This window comes from Eptesicus fuscus, chromosome 1, assembly GCF_027574615.1.
Source record: "Eptesicus fuscus isolate TK198812 chromosome 1, DD_ASM_mEF_20220401, whole genome shotgun sequence".
NCBI classification, from domain to species: Eukaryota; Metazoa; Chordata; class Mammalia; order Chiroptera; family Vespertilionidae; genus Eptesicus; species Eptesicus fuscus.
This window is the reverse complement of record NC_072473.1, coordinates 52308572-52324788: the sequence shown is the minus strand read 5'-3', so window position 1 is coordinate 52324788 and position 16217 is coordinate 52308572. Positions and strand designations below refer to the sequence as shown.

At 46.7% G+C, this 16217-nt stretch overlaps 1 protein-coding gene across 2 annotated transcripts; it reads right to left on the bottom strand.

The window, feature by feature from the left end:
- Positions 1–830: 830 nt before the first annotated feature.
- On the bottom strand, positions 831–14578 carry GDPD2 (glycerophosphodiester phosphodiesterase domain containing 2). Of its 2 annotated transcripts, none has more exons than XM_008155965.3 (16): positions 14465–14578; positions 12820–12933; positions 12444–12547; positions 12069–12162; positions 11840–11899; positions 11511–11609; positions 11248–11341; positions 10956–11101; positions 10762–10844; positions 10516–10666; positions 3823–4044; positions 3471–3619; positions 1728–1875; positions 1506–1588; positions 1232–1260; positions 831–1145 (listed from the first exon to the last, which is right to left on the bottom strand). In XM_008155965.3, the coding sequence occupies exons 2-16, from the start codon at positions 12922–12924 to the stop codon at positions 1093–1095; spliced, it is 1620 nt and encodes a 539-aa protein (XP_008154187.1). In that variant the 5' UTR covers positions 12925–12933; positions 14465–14578; the 3' UTR covers positions 831–1092. The 2 variants fall into 2 exon arrangements, with proteins under 2 accessions (XP_008154187.1, XP_054572395.1); XM_054716420.1 differs by lacking the exon at positions 14465–14578 and adding an exon at positions 13143–13159 and having other exon boundaries at positions 10956–11122.
- Positions 14579–16217: the final 1639 nt, after the last annotated feature.

The window sequence follows — 16217 nt, the reverse complement described above, 5'->3', positions numbered from 1 at the left end:
TGACTGCTTATCCTAGGCCAGCTCCGCGCTAGTCACCCGGGAACTCACAAGCAGAAAACACACTGGAAACTTGCTCTTCGAGGGAAAGGCAGGCCGGGGACCCAGACCCTGCGCGCAGCCCAGATAAGCGAAAACGTGTGGAAACTACGACTCTGCCCTCAGGGTTTGCAGTCAAGGACACAGATCCCCAGCTGGCAGGGGAAACAAGTGTCATTCAGCAAACACGTCACAGCGATGACCGACGCGGCCCTCCTCTTGGGGAAGGTGACCACAAGGTGGAGCTACAAAACAACTCTATACTGTGCTCCTTGGGCCACCTGACACCCTCCCTTGGCAGTGACTCCCTCACTCCCCTCTTGCAGTCCTTCATTGCCTCAAGTGGTCCTCCTCCCACCTCCAACCCATACATCTCCTCATGACGACCCCTCATTGTCACGTCACATACAACCCTAGATGGAGGGTGTATCCTCCCCCTAGCACCAGTGCTGAAAAGATAAGACTGTGGACAAATGGAAATTAAATTCATCCATAAAAGGATTAATAGACAAGAAACACGAACCAAGGTGTCCTGAAGACAAAGGCTGTACGTAGTAAAAAGCCACCCGTAGGCATAGAACTACATGGTTAGATAGGCTCTTTAGCCCCCAGCCTCTACGCAGGAAAGCAGCTAAATTGCTGTGGTCGGGGCGACACAGTGAATGGAGTGGGGTGGGTTCTCCAGGAAGGCCGTTTTCATCTCTCCTTCAGTCACTGTTCCCAGCTGTTCCATCCCTGACACACCCTGTGCCTTCTACACAAGAACATGTGCACACAAGTCTGAAACATTTTCTTGGCAATCTCCCCTGTTCTAGAACGTTTTATTTTGGGAGAAATTTCTCATGATTTACTGTCTTCCACCACCACCTCAGGTCAAAACCCAAAGGGAAGAAGATTCCATAGAAGCTTGGGGCATATCCACCATTTCTCTCATAGTTCAAAGTTCACTCCACCCTCACCCCACCAACATTCCACTGTAGCCATGCTCCCTTCCTTGCTCTTGACAGATGTAGACAGGCCTCAGACTCTGGCTGGTGGGGGCCTAGAGCAGGGCATTCACTCCATTATGAGATTGTTGATCCTGGTCAGCAGCACAGCTGTTTCTAAGCCTGGAGAGAGGAGGGGGACATGGCAAGAGTGAGTAATGGGAATGCTAGTGGAAAAGAAAAATGAGGTGAAGGAAGAAAGTTCTTACCTCTTATCTCTCTCTTCTCAGCACATCTCCTACAGGGAGAAAAGCTTCCCATGGTGAGGTCAGCCACCTTCAAGCATGACCTTTTGAACCTGGGTTCCCCCAAACTGCTTTACCCAGGTTCAAGCCAATTTGGTGTCCAAGGAAGGGTCTAAGAATCTCAAAGGAACCAAACAGACCCAACCCCAAACTCTGGGCAGCAAGAGTCTGAATCAGTCCCATCACTAAGACCCTGGGGAGAATAAAGGTCCAGAAAGCTAAGGCACAAAACACTCACCCACGGAGGAGGAACAGCCACAAAATCAGCAGGCTGGAGACACAATCAATGAGGAGCCATATCATTAGGTAGGTTTTAGGGGGCTGTGAGAATTTAAAAAAGGCCCCTGTTGGTTGCCAGAGCCCCAAAGGTAGTATATGGGGAGAAAGGAAGAGAGGGACAGGGTTAAGGAGAATCAGGGAAGGGGAAATAGGAGGAGGGTGACAGTCTTAGAGTTCTCACAATAAGCCAGACGGGGTAACGCATCTGCTGCAGCAGCTGGCAGTCATTGGTAGTGACCGAATTCACCCCTGCACACCAGAGTATGGAAAAGAGCCAGGGCTTGTTCACGACAAATAGGTTCACTGAGACATTATCCTCATGCAGTGCCCTATGGAGGCAAAAAAGAAACAGGTGACATCCAGAACCATGGGGCACAAGGCACGGGAGGCAGCTCCTGTCTGGCTTGAATCTCCAGTATCACTGCAAAGGAGCTATCAGTTCAACCTTTGCTTGTCAGCCCCTGACCAAAAGTGATTTTCTTTGCATAGCTGAACTCTGTCTTTTGGTGGATTCTTAATTTTGCTGTCTGGGGTCACACAAATGTGTTTCTCCTCTTTGTTCCATGACAGCCCTTCAGTGGTCTGAGGAACATTGATCATGTCCCCCTGAGTCTTCTCTTTTGTAGGCCCAACAGTCACTGTCCTTTTAGCTGGGGCTTGGACCCTGGCTTATCATATCCTTCACTATACAAACCCATTTAACTTAATCTTACTCCAGTTTATCAATGTTCCTTTCAAAGTATGGGGTCTGCATCTGCACATGATATCCAGGTGGCTTGCATAAGCTTTGAGTAGAACAAAACTCTTCTTGCCTTCTCGGCACTATGCCTGTATGAAGGCAGCCCAGGGTCAGGTTAGTTTCAGCAATATGATGTGCACTAATGACTCATTATGCACAGTGTTCAATCAAAGCCCTGGTCTTTTGCACACATTTCTGCTGATGCCAGTGTCTCCTATCTTGTCTTTGGGCAACTGAGCTTCTTTTGGGCCCCAAATATAGGTTTTTACATCTATCCCTGTTGCATTTCATCTTGGTACCTTTGGCCTATCATCTCAGAGTGTTTAGACGTTTCAGGGCCTTGATTTCAACATTGGTGTATTCATTACCAATTCACATGTTTTGGAAATGTGATCAGCAGTCAGTGCTGACCAGGACAAGACTAAGGTGAGGGCCACCCCAATGTTGTCTCCCTCCATGGTGACAACTTGAGGAAAGGTCTTTGAAATATTTATCATAACTGGGCTATCTATCATTCAGTACACATTTTTTCCCTATCTGACCAGAAGAACATTAGAAGAGATCTTGGCGGCTGAATGTTTTGAGGTTGATCATGTTTACTGGATGGGTCAGCTTTGGGGGCCTAGCTCACATCAGTGACTCTATCACCTCTCTCCCTTGCATTCATCCTCTCTAGCACTTATCTCCTTGGTGTAGAATGAAAGCTAAAACACTTCTCTTGACCTACAAGGTCCTATCCAATTTGTTCCCTGCCTAACTCTCCAGCCTCACCTCCACCTTGCTCATTAGGCTGCTGTTCCTGCTCTTCTGCAGCTCTCCTCATTGTTCACTCCTGTGATGCATCAGGTCTCAGCCTAGGCACCACTTCTTTAACCATTCTTCCTAATGTGGCCCTTCCCTAACCCCTCCTTCCCAACTCCAATTGCTCTATTGCATCTCCCCATTTTATCACCTTCATATCATTTATCAGTGTCCAATATGCATATATTTTGTTCAATGGTTTATTGTTTTCCTTTCACTTGTATGCCCAAAGACGGCAATAAATAGTGCCTGACATACAGTAAGCATTTGATAAATATTTGTTGTATGAGTGAATGAATGAATGGTCTTTGCCCTCCCCGCATTGGCTCTTCCCCACCATTAAGCTGCATGTGATACCCTCAGCACCTTTCCTCTGGCACTTACTTCATATCCAACTGTGGTAGGTCATGATAGGGGAGGTTGAGAAACAGGGGCCTCTCAGTTCTGTTGACTCCCAGCTGTCCATATATCTGGCGCATTCTGGGTGCCCGTTGTTGGACATTAGCCCGATCTTCATCCGGGAGCCAAAGGACCTGTGGTTCAGGGAGGATGGATGTGAAGCTGGGGAAGGCCTGGGGATTCCAGGGGCAGGGGAAGAGCAGAAAGATTTGACCACAGAATGGGGTAAATGAGCTGGGTGGGGCCCTGGGGCAGGGACAGCTCAAGATTGTCACCGTGGCCTAGGGAAGGCAGTGTGGGGGGTGGTGAGGGGCACTTGGGATCCTGGCAATATCACCGTGGCTTGAGGGACCCTTGAATTCAGCACAGTCTCCAATGTCAGGTTCACATAAGTGTCATAGTATGTGTGGTTTCGTGGTGGGCGGCGTAAATCAAACATAATGGAAAGGTTGAGGACTGCAGCTTCCTTCAATAACTCTTCCAATGTTGGTACTGTCTGATTCTCAGCCTCTTTCCGATCAAGGCCCGATAGCTGTGTGGCCTCCCAGAAGGGTGGCCTCTATAAGAATAGAAAAATTATTTCAAGACCAGAAGAAGCCTCTGGGTCATTCCCCCATCCCCATTATCCCACTCATTCCCTGACTTGGGGTCCAGCTTCTGCCCACATCGTTGCCAGGGTCTTTCTTTCCTCAAACTATGGCCTTTTCCAGACCTTCTAATGCCTTAATCTGTTAACCCACCCTCCTACCTTCCCAGTTTCCTAATTTCCTTTCTCCCACTTCACTTTCTCTTTGGTTTCATGAAGATCTCTGGGATTGTGACCCCTTGGTTTTCTCCCAATATCAGCAGCTTTCTGGCTACACCTACATCCCCTTCCCATGGTCCCTCCACAGCTTGAACTACTCTTTCACAGCACCATCAACAGCTTTCTTAACCCACCTGTTCTACAGATCCCAAATTTTGATTCAATTTTACAATTGCCCCTAGTAGGCAGAGCACACTATGTAGACTTTTGGCACTGCAGTCCTGTTTTTCTCTTTGGTGCCACTTAGCCATCTGTTTACTTGTCCTTGGTATACTCTCTCTCCCATTTCTCCTAGAGGCTATTCCAAACCTGGGTCACTCTCCTCTCCTCCTTTTGTAATCAACAAATTACCTCCTAATCCCTTACCTGGAAAAAGCAAGCCACCTAGCACTTATTAAGTATTTACTATGTACCAGGTAGTGTTAGAAGTACTTTATGCAATAGACCAGTGATGGGCAACCTTTTGAGCTTGGTGTGTCAAACTTCGCCAAAAAACTGAGCATAACTCGGGTAGTGTGTCACTTTGAGGAAAAAACTAACTCCAAGACTCTAGTCGCAAATGTTTCATCCTCAGGAGCAGCAAATGTTTTATCCTCGGCATGCGGCCGCGTGTCATCAGAAATGGCTACACGTGTCAGTGCTGACACGCGTGTCATAAGTTCGCCATCACTGCAATAGACCCTGTCTAGGAGGCAGGTGAAAATGTCCTCTTTGAATGTTGCAAGATTAGGTAGACAAGAAGCACTCTGGAATGTCATAGTAAGGACTTCCATATATCCACATTTCCACAAAAGCAACAAGAACATGGCAAAAAAAAAGGTAAAAATTATGATTGATTTCTTGAATATAATAAAGATGTCAAGTATGACATCTTTAAAGTTATAGGGAAAATATCATTGATGAATTTTATATCCAGTGAAAATATCCTTCAAAAATAATGTCGGCCATGGCCGGTGTCTTGATTGGTTGGAGCATCATCTAGTGTACCAAAAGGATGTGGTGTACCAAAAAGGTTGCAGTTCAATTCCCGGTCAGAGCACATATCTAGGTTACAGGTTTGATCCCCAGTCGGGGCACATATGGGAGGCAGCCTATTGATGTTTCTCTATCACATCACATCAATGTTTCTTTCTCTCTCCCTTCCTCTCTCTCTAAAATCAATTTTTAAAAAACATCCTAAGGCGAGGATTTTTAAAAAGGAATAAAAAGTAATGGTGGACCCAAGCTCATTTTATGAAGCCAGCATTATCCCCCAAACCAGATAAAGACACTACAAAGAAAGAAAAGTATAGGCCAATATCCCTGATAAACATAGGTGCTAAAATCCTTAACAAAATATTAGCAACCAGATCCCACAATACATTAAAAAGATCATACACCATGATCAAGTGGGATTTATTCCGGGGATGCAAGTTTGGTACCATATTCGCAAATCAATGAACGTGAAATGCCACATAAACAAAATAAAGGATAAAAAGCACATGATCATATCAATAGACTCAGAAAAAGCATTTGATAAAACCCAGCACCCATTTGAGATAAAAACTTTCCTCAAAGTGGAAATAGAGGTAACATATCTCAACATAATAAAGACCATATATGACAAACCTACAGCCAACATCATACTCAATGGGCAAAAACTAAATCCATTTCCCCTAAGAACAGGAACAAGACGGCGATGTCCACTTTCACCACTCCTGTTCAACATAGTACTGGAAATCCTAGCCACAGCGATCAGACAAGAAGAGGAAATAAAAGCCATCCAAATTAGAAAGGAGGCAGTAAAACTCATTTTTTACAGATGACATGATATTGTATATAGAAAACCCTAAATATTCCACTAAAAATCTCCTAGATCTGATAAACGAATTTAGTAAAGTAGATACAAAATAAATATTCAGAAATTGGTTGTGTTTTTATACACTAACAATGAACTATCAGAAAGGGAAACTTGCCATGGCCAGCTCGCTTAGTGGTTAGAGCATCAGCCTGCACACTGAAGGATCTCTGGTTCAATTCCCAGTCAAGGGCACCTACCAGGGTTGCAGGTTTAATTTCTGGCCCTGGTCAGGTGCGTGCAGGAAGCAACCAATCAATGTGTCTCTTACATATCAATGTTTCTCTCTCCCTCTCCCTCCTTTCCTCCCTTCCACTCTCTAAAAGAAGCAATGGAAAAAATATCTTCAGGTGTGGATTAACAACAACAACAACAAAAGGGAAACTAAAAAAAAATCCATTTACAATTGCAGCCAAAATAAAATACCTAGGAATAAATTTAACCAAGGATATAAAAGACCTGTACTTGGAAAATTATAACACACTGAAGAAAGAACTGAAGAAGATACAAACAAGTGGAAGCATATATCATGCTCATAGATAGGAAGAATTAACATCATTAAAATGTCCATGCTACCCAAAGCAATCTATAGAATCAATACCATTCCTATCAAGATTCCAATGCGCCCAGCTGGCATGGCTCAGTGGTTGAGTGTCGACCTATGAACCAGGAGGTCATGATGCAATTCCTGGTCAGGGCACATGCCCAGATTGTGGATTGTGGGCTCAATCCCCAGTGTGGGGTGTGCAGGGGGCAGCCAATCAATTATCCTCTCTCATCATTGATGTTCTCTCTCTCTCTCTCTCTCTCTCTTCTCTCTCTCTCTCTCTCTCTCTTCATCTCTGAAATCAATAAAAATATACTTTAAAAAATATTCCAATGGCTTATTTCACAGAACTAGAACAATATTCCAAAAATTTATATGGAACCACAAAAGACCCCGAATAGCCACAGCAATCTTGAGAAAGAAAAACAAAGTTGTAGCCCTAGCTGGTTTGGCTCAATGGATAGAGCGTCGGCCTCCAGACTGAAGGGTCCCAGGTTCGATTCCAGCCAAGGGCACATGCCTGGGTTGTGGGCTCAATCCCCAGTAGGGGGCGTGCAGGGGGCAGCCAATCAATGATTCTCTCTCATCATTGATGTTTCTATCTCTCTCCCCCTCTCCCTTCCTCTCTAAAATCAATAAAATATATTAAAAAAAAAAAGAAAAATAAAGTTGTAGGTATCATACTACCTGATATCAAACTATACTACAAGGTCACAGTAATCAAAACAGCATGGCAGTGGCATAAAAACAGGCATGTAGATCAATGGAACTGAATAGGGAGCCCAGAAATAAACCCACACTTTTATGGTCAATTATTATTTGACAAAGGAAACAAAAACATACAATGGGGTAAAGATAGCCTACTCAATAAACGTGTTGGGAAAATTGGACATATAGGTGCAAAAGAAAGAAAGAAAGAAAGAAAGAAAGAAAGAAAGAAAGAAAGAAAGAAAGAAAGAAAGAGAAAGAAAGAAAAGAAAGAAAAGAAAGAAAGAAAGAGAAAGAAAGAAAGAAAGAAAGAGAAAGAAAGAAAAGAAAGAAAGAAAGAAAGAAAGAAAGAAAGAAAGAAAGAAAGAAAGAAAGAAAGAAAGAAAGAAAGAAAGAAAGAAACTGGACCATTTTATACTACACATAAGAATAAACTGAAAATGGATTAAAGATTGAAATGTTAGACTTGAAAATATAAAACCCCTAGAAGAAAACATAGCAGTAAAATCCTGGACAGTGCTCTTAGCAATATTTTTTCTAATATATCACCTCTGGCAAAGGAAACAAAAGAAAAATAAATAAATAGGACTACATTGAACTAAAAAGGTTTTTCACAGCAAAGGAAACCATTAACAAAAAGAAAAAAACAGCGCACCAAATGAGAGAACATATTTGCCAGTGATACATCTGATAAGGGGCTAATTTCCAAAAAATATAAAGAACTTATACAACTCAAGAAAATGAAGACAAACAATCCAATTAAAAATGGGCAAAGGACCAGAATAGACACTTCTCCAAAGAGGACATACAGATGGCCAATAGACATGAAAAAATGTTCAAGGTCACTAATCATCAGACAGATACAAATTAAAACCACAATGAGATATCACCTCACAATGCCTACCATCAATAAATCAACAAACAAGTGCTTGCAGAGATGTGGAGAAAAGGGAACCCTAGTACACTGCTGGTGGGAATGCAGACTGGTACAGCTACTGTAGAAAGCAGTATGGAGTTTCCTCAAAATATTAAAAATGGAATTGCCTTATGACCCAGCAATTCCACTTCCAGGAATATACCTGAAGAAACCCAAAACACTAATTTAAAAGAATATATGCACTCCTATGTTCATTTCAGCATTATTTACAATAGCCAAGAGCCCATCATTAGCTGAGTAGATAAAAAAAGCAGTTGTACATTTACACAATGGAAAACTGCTCAGCCATAAAAAAAAAAAAAGAGAGAAAGAAAGAAATCTTACTTTTGCAACAGCATGGATGGACCTAGAGAGCTAAGTGAAATAAGCCAGTCAGAGAAAGACAAGTACCATATGATTTCACTTATATGTGGAGTCTAATGAATAAAATAAACCAACAACACATTCATAGAGGACAGACTGACAGCTGTCAGAGTGGATGGGGGTTGCAGGGCTGGGTGAAAAAGGTGAAAGTATTAAGCAAAAAACAAACAAACAAAAAACAACCAAAAAATGCCTGGCCAGTGTTGCTCAGTGGTTGAGTGTCGACCCATGAACCAAGAGGTCACCAGTTCGATTCCCAGTCAGGGCATGGGAGGCAGCTGATCGATGATGATTTTCTCTCATAATTGATGTTTCTATCTCACCCCTTCTCCCTTCCTCTTTTTCTAAAAATCAATAAAAATATTTTAAAAAAACAACAAAAACTCATATACACAGACAACAATATGATGATTATCAGAGAGAAAGGGGGGTGGGGGAAGATAGAAGACAGCAAAGGGAGGATAAATGGTGATGGAAGGAAACTTGACTTAGGATGATGAACACACAATACAATATACAGATGGTGTATTATAGAATTGTACACCTGAAACCTCTATAATTTTAGTAACCAATGTCACCCAATAAACTCAATAAAAAAAGTTAAGTGATAATACACGTATTCTCTTAATACATACTTTCACATTTTCAAATAAAGGCCTAATAAAAAAAATAATGGTGCAAAAAAAGACTTTTCCAGATAAGTGATTATTGGGTGGATTTGTCACCAGCAGGAAATTGGAGCACAGTCATAATAAATATTACTCATTGTGTAAAATAAGAACAGATATGCCCATATTTACATGAGCAAATAAATTAATACAAAAATAAATGTGAGATAAAAGAAGTACTTTATGTGTATTAATTTATTTAATCCTTCCAATAATCCTGCAAGGTACGCTTATTATTCCCATTTCACAGATGAGAAAAAATGAAGCACAGAGAGACTAAGGAATGTAGCCCAGGCTCACAAGGCTAGGAAGTGGTGAAACCAGGATTCGACCCAGATATCCCTTGTTCTTAACACTCTGATATGTAAATATATAGTTAAATGGGGAAAAAAAGAAAGTTGCAAAAGAATATGTGAAGTGGTCCTATTTGAGCAAAATGAAAAATATATGTGTGTGTGCATATATCTGTATGTATGTATACATATGTATATATAGAATATGTACCCAATTGTTAACAGTGACTATCTCAGGGGGGATTGGATTATGAGAGAGTTTTCAATTTTTAAGTTATTTCTCTGATGTTTTACTTTTTTACAAGGAACATGTATTACTTTCATAATCAGGAAAAGAGGAACTGAAAAAACTAAGTATCCTTTGCAATGTATTCCATCACCTGCAGGATTGAGTCCACACACCTGGGCCTAGCATTTGAAGCTTTCTAAGACCAAGCCTTTGCTCCCCTCGCCAGTCTCCCCTCCCACTGCTCTTATCTCCTGGTGCCAGCCACTTTGTGTTCCCTGGAAACACTTCTTCATACTTCTGGGCTTTACCTATGCTCTTGCCTCTGACTAGAATTTCCATTTCCTGCCTTGTCCATCTTAAAAACTGCTCAAGTGTCCTCTCCTGTGAAACTACGCCTGACCCTCTCCCACACACACCCTGCAAACAGTGACCTCTCTACTCAGTAAGGATGCTGTTACCGCTCTAGGTTTCATATTCTGATAGCCTGTTGCCCAAGCTCTCATTTATACTAGGAGGTTATGACCTGAGGGCAGAGACTGTATACCTATTGCCCAGCACAGCACTCAGCACGTGCTTATCAATGATTGAACTCTGCCCCGAGGGCCCCTGCAGGTGGCTATCTCTTCCAGGATGCTGTCCTCACCTCTAGGAACCAGGCTCCGGCATTGAGTCTCTTCAGTTCAGCCCAGGAGAAGTCGCTGCTGTGGGCGGTGATTCGGGTTGGGAACACAGAGGCCACATCTGTGGTTCTGCTTAGGTGCTCATCATGCATGAGGAAAGGGATCCCATCGGAGCTGAGGGCACAAGGGATGTCAGAGGGCCAAGCTCTGGGGCTGCTCTCATTTTCGGAGCTCCCCTGCTATGTCTGTCAGCCCCCAGCTTTCCTCACCTGACCATCACATCAGTCTCAAACACATCGGCTCCACATTCTGCTGTCTTCCGCAGGGACATCAGGGTATTCTCGGGGGCCAGCTGGAAGAGGGAATTGGTGAAGAGGTCACAGGGAAGGGTAGGAGCCTGGGAACCCACAGGCCTAACCACTGCAGACCCTCCCTGCCTTGCCAGCATTCTGCCCACACTCACCATGGGGGCTCCTCGGTGTCCAACCAGCCCAGGCTTGGGGGATAAGTCTCCGGGTTCCATGATACAGGTTGAGGAGATGCATAGGGGGGCCAGGTAGATGGCCAGTACAATTGTAAAATACATGAACAGTATCACAATCTTGTGACCTGTGAGGAGTGGAGGACCAGCTGTGGAGAAAGGGCAGTGGGCAAGCTCTGGGGGCAGAAAGCAGAGTGAAGGTGCAGGGAATCAGGCAGCAGGAGGCTGAAGCATGGATGGCCAGCGAGGGTGTGTGTGGGAGTGGAGTTGGCACCTCTTTTGCGGATATGGTAGAAGTTATCAGCCACAGGCCAGGCCAGGATGGTGATGAAAGCAACAGCTCCAATGTGAAGGAACGGGGCTGTGGCCTATGGAGGAGAGTTGGTGAGGAGGGCTCTGTCCTCCCTTTCTCCTCTGAGGACCTGACTTTTAGAATTTAGAGCTACTTGCAGTTTTGGGGGACGAGGGAGCAAGATAGGTCCTGGGGTTGGCCACAGGCCCAGGCTCCCAACCAGGGAGTGGATATCAGCCACTCACCCACAGTGACAGACGTAAGCTAAGCCACTCCTCCTGCCATTGGACGTCCAGTACCACAAGGCCAGCGAGCACAAGAAGCACAATGAGGAGCAGCAGCACCTGGGGGACCCGGGATGAATAGGCTACCTGGGCTGCTCCTCATTCTATGAAAACAGAACCATTCTCTTCCTCTGACTCCGCTACTTTCCTTCTTTCAGTTAACAAATATCTACTGGGCTTCGGGTCTCGAGTTTGAGCCCGGGGTTAGAATAGTGAGGTTTTCGACAAATAGCCAACCAAATGCTGGGCTCAGGGGCCCCTTTTCCTGCTCACTCCCATTCCCACTCTACCTTGTGGACACTGTGCAGGTGTAGAGGCTGGCCACAGAACCACAGGAGCACAGCCAGGAGCTGGGGGTAGAGGGTGTTGGAAGTAATGAGGCGCCAAAAGAGGAGGACCACTGAGGTGGGCTTCCCAGGCTGACACCTCCCTCCTCCCCTCCCCACAGTGGGGCAGGGTAGAGCTGAACCAGAAAGAAGGGCCGAGGCGGGGGCTAGGCAAATGTCCCCCTGTACCCACCAATAGCAGGGATGCATATGTGACCAGTAGAGAGACAAAAAGCATAAATGCCAGGGACCAGTCCATCCAGTGTCCCCAGTGGCGGAACAGGAATCTGTGGGAGGGGAGAGGGTGGCACCCGAGTGCAGGAAGGGGTGTTAGCAGGGGCCTGAGGGAAGTTGGGGTGGGTGGACCCAGAAGGAGGACTACAAGGTAGTGAGGGGCAGCCTTTCACAGGGCCAGGGACTCCAAGGACTGGGGAGCCTTTGTGGAGGGGTCTTCTAAGGATGTTGGGCAGCAGGAGAGATGGGCAGGGCTGGGAATGACTGAGCACCCAGGGGTCCAGGGTGGGGAATAGGTTGACATGTTTGCTGAGGCAGGGGGTCCATGACACACTCATTGAAGTTGTGCAGGTCATTGAGAAGGATGAGCCCGATGTACAGCCAGGCCAAGGAGAGGAGGACAGTGAAGAAGAGCAGGCCAAACCACATATATTCACACTGTAAAGGAGCAGGAGAGAAGCTCACAGCCGATTCCCACTTTCAGCTCAAAGTCCCCAACAGATGGCAGCGCAAAGGACTTCCTGCCAGGTGTTGGGTTGCTTTGCTTTGCCAGCAGCTCTTTCCATATTTGAGAGAGATTTTCTTCCTGGGGAGAGAAAGCCCCTTCCCTCCACCCCCAGCTGCCTCTGAGCGCAGTGGCCTCCTTAGCCTCCTTCTCCCCTTCACGAGGCCTCTGCCTTGGACTTCAGGTGCCCCCATCCCTACTCCACCTGGCTGGTTTTCATCCTGTCTTTGGGGCACTTCCTCCAGTGGCAGCTATACAGGCAGTGGACGCTGCGGGCCCAGACGGAGCAGCAGTTGGGGTACTTGGCCATGGTGAGGGCCTGGGGGAAGAGATACTCTGCCATCAGGGACCCTGGTGAAGGCAGATCCCAGCCTTCCTCCCAGTGTATCTGAGGAGCCTGACGGAGAAGCAAAGGCCTGGGCTGCTGCCCAGCAATGGAGGTCATGGAGCAGGCCCCGTGTGCCAGAGTGGATAAGGAGGTGAGCAAAGGACGACAATCTCCAGGGTCTTTCCCTTTAATCTGGATACCTGGTCAGTCTGGGACACCTGGGACATCCACTCTGTTGGCCTGCAGGATGAACACGCAATCTCTCCTACTTAACAGCATGCCCATTTAACAGGAGAAACTGCCTGGGGTGGGGCAAACTCAATTCAACAAGTTGAGGCAGATTTAACCAAGCTTCGGGCAGCCCCAGGAATCAGGAGTAACAGGAGGCTGAAGTTCCAGTTCTGACCTGGGGCTAAAGGGAGGCCTAGCTAGTGGGCCAGTTACTATGGATACAGATTACACACATCACAAAGCCCTGACTGAAAGATCCTCTGTCTCCACCTTCCAGGGGGCAGGGGGCACAGTAAGAGGAAGCCAGGGGAACAGGCAGTCTGGGTCACTCCCAGAAATTGTTAAGGGGCTCTTTTCCTGTCGGCACACCTGGAAAATCCAAGCCCTCTTGCCCCAGTCAGATCACTTGCCGCCCAGTCATCCCCCCTCCCCACCCCATTCAGTAACCCAGTCTCCACTTCCTTCTTTTCAGGGCCCGACCCTCTGAGGTCCCTTAGGTGAAAGTGCAACAAATACAGGCCAAAGGTATGGGGGGTGTGGTTGTCCTGGGGCAGGCGATCCCTATACCTTGTGCTTTTGGGTCAGGCTGAGACTGAGCTGGCTTAACTGATCCCAAACTAGGCTGGGTGTGTGATGGTGATTCTCCAAAGAAGGGGTGCGATCTGTGTCAGCACTTGTCTGTGCGTGTGTACTAGTGGCTGGCAGTACAAATGGGTTTGTTGATGGCTTTGGTGGGTAAAGGAGCTCCTAAATATACCCAAAGTATGTGTGGTCTATGGGACACAACCCCTTGTCATCTGGGCTCTCCTGAGGCTGTGGAGTCTTAGAGGGGTGCACAGTGGCTGGGCCCCTAAAAGGAGGGAGGGTGTAGCTACTCCTGAAACTGCCCTCCTTACAGTATGCTTGCCTTGGGAAAGGAGGTTAGGGTAGGCTGTGGAGGGGTGGGGGCCTGAGACAGGGGGAAGGAAACCTCTCTGCTTCCTGAGCTGCCTCCCAGGAAAAAGTCATCCCAAATGGAGGCTCTGCCTCTTCCCACCCTGGGACTGGGTTATGGTAGCCTGCCCTGGGCTCCATCAGCACCTCCTGCCTCCCCTCAGGCCCCATACCCCAGGCACTGCCTGCCAGAGCCCCACCTCCCTCCAGGAGCTGTCTAGAGGATGGGGTCAGGTCTGAGCAGCCTGAAAACCCCTCAGGGAAGCTGAGCAGGGGTGCTACCCGATCCCTGCTGGTTGGAGCCGGCCTCTGCCCCGCTGCTCCCGCCTGTAGCCCCCAGCCTTCCCAACCCTCACACCTTTTCTCAGCGGCAGCTCTGCTCTCGGCTCTGCACTGCACTGCTTCCCAGATCCTCTCGGAGTTGTGTCTCCTCTCTTTCAGTCCCCCGCTCAGCCCCACCAAACAGGTGGCACTGTTGCCACCTACAGGAGGCTGTGTGGGTCCTCTCCGAAGGCCTGCAGCTGCTCTCTGGCTTGTGCCTTCAGGGCAGGAAGATGGGAGGGAGAGCAGATCTGCTTCTTTACTCGCTGCCGCTTTGGGGTGAGGAATTCTTTTGTGCAGCCTTCCCGGTCCCTCGGTCCCTCTCTCCCTCCTCCTGCTCCCCTCAGTCACTGCCAGGGCTTTGTCCTGCCTCTGGGAGGCGGGGGCTTAGGGCACTGGCAGGCGGGAGGGAAGCTGGGGGGAGGTGACTACACAACTTTGCAACTTGCCAGAGAAGGGGCCCAGCCAGCCCCCTGGGAAGGGGTGTGTGTGAGGGAGTCCAGCATTTGGTCTCAAGCTTCATGGGAGGACAGCCTTCGTTCATCAGCCTCCCTTCCCTCTTGGGAGTCTACTTCCACTTTTGCAAAGTGCACCAAGAAGAGAGAATTGCAAGTTACTTTCTGGTATCTGGATAGCAGATCACCCTGTTTCTAGGCCAGAGGTCCCCATGGGCTTTGTGGCTCCTACCCTTCCCATCCATCACCCCAGACAGTATATGCTCATTCAGGATGGCTGAGACTCGCATCATTCCAGCTGCTTTATCTCCAAGGCATCTAAAGTATCCTTCCAAGAATCATTTGAGGAGTGTCGGGTGTTAGGGTCACTGGGTTGTGAAAGATGAACACATTGTTGACGTAAGAAATGTTCAAACCTGTAGATAATTTTTATGAGTTTATTTGAGCCAAACCGACAATTGCTGGGAAGCAAAATCTGAAGGGATTGAGAAAATGCTCTGGAGAATGGCAGTTTCACAGCCTAGTTTATACACTAGAATCAAAGGAGGAGACTTAAGGAGGGTTACATGAAATCCATTGGTGGTAGATTAAGGGGTCAGGAGAAAGAAAAGAAGGAAAATCTCTAAGATTGGATAAAGAGTGAAATGGAGAGACTCAGACTCTTTTACATTGGTGGGTACAGGACAGTTAGCATTTACAGCACATAGAGATGGTATGTAGGCAACAAGATAATAATGAAAGGTTCATAGTCTCTGCTCTGGTGTGCCCTGAAGGGTCTGGATGAGATTACTCTGACATTCCAAGGATATGTTATCTTAGATGCAAAGACAATATACAGGCTCACTTAGGGTAAAGATTGAACTATGTCAAAGAAGATATACAGGCCTAGAATGTGACTCCCCCCATAAACTGGTTTTAGTTAGGAATTTTTATGTTCAGACCATCCTATGTGGTTACTTTAGGTCTCGGAGTCTGTAAGGCCACCACGCAGGCCTCCCTTGAGCTTGTCAGGTTTACTATGTGGCCTTTTTTTGTCCACATCGTACAAAAGATACTGTTACTACACCATCAGCAGACAGCGCTGGCTAGCACTTGTAGTCAGCTTAGCGCTAAAATGTAGGGCTCTGGGTGGGACTGACCTTCCCTCTATGATGCGATGGCTCAAAGCCTGTAGGTTAATGCAGTGTTGGTGGGAAAGGATGCCTCTCTGGGGATAGCTTGCTTACCCATCATCCCCCACACACTGGGTTTGGGAGAGACGACTGGCTCTCTTATGCCAAGAGACAGCCCTCCTCCCTCTCTGCCTTCTCATTGTATCCAGGGCCTCTAGTTGGC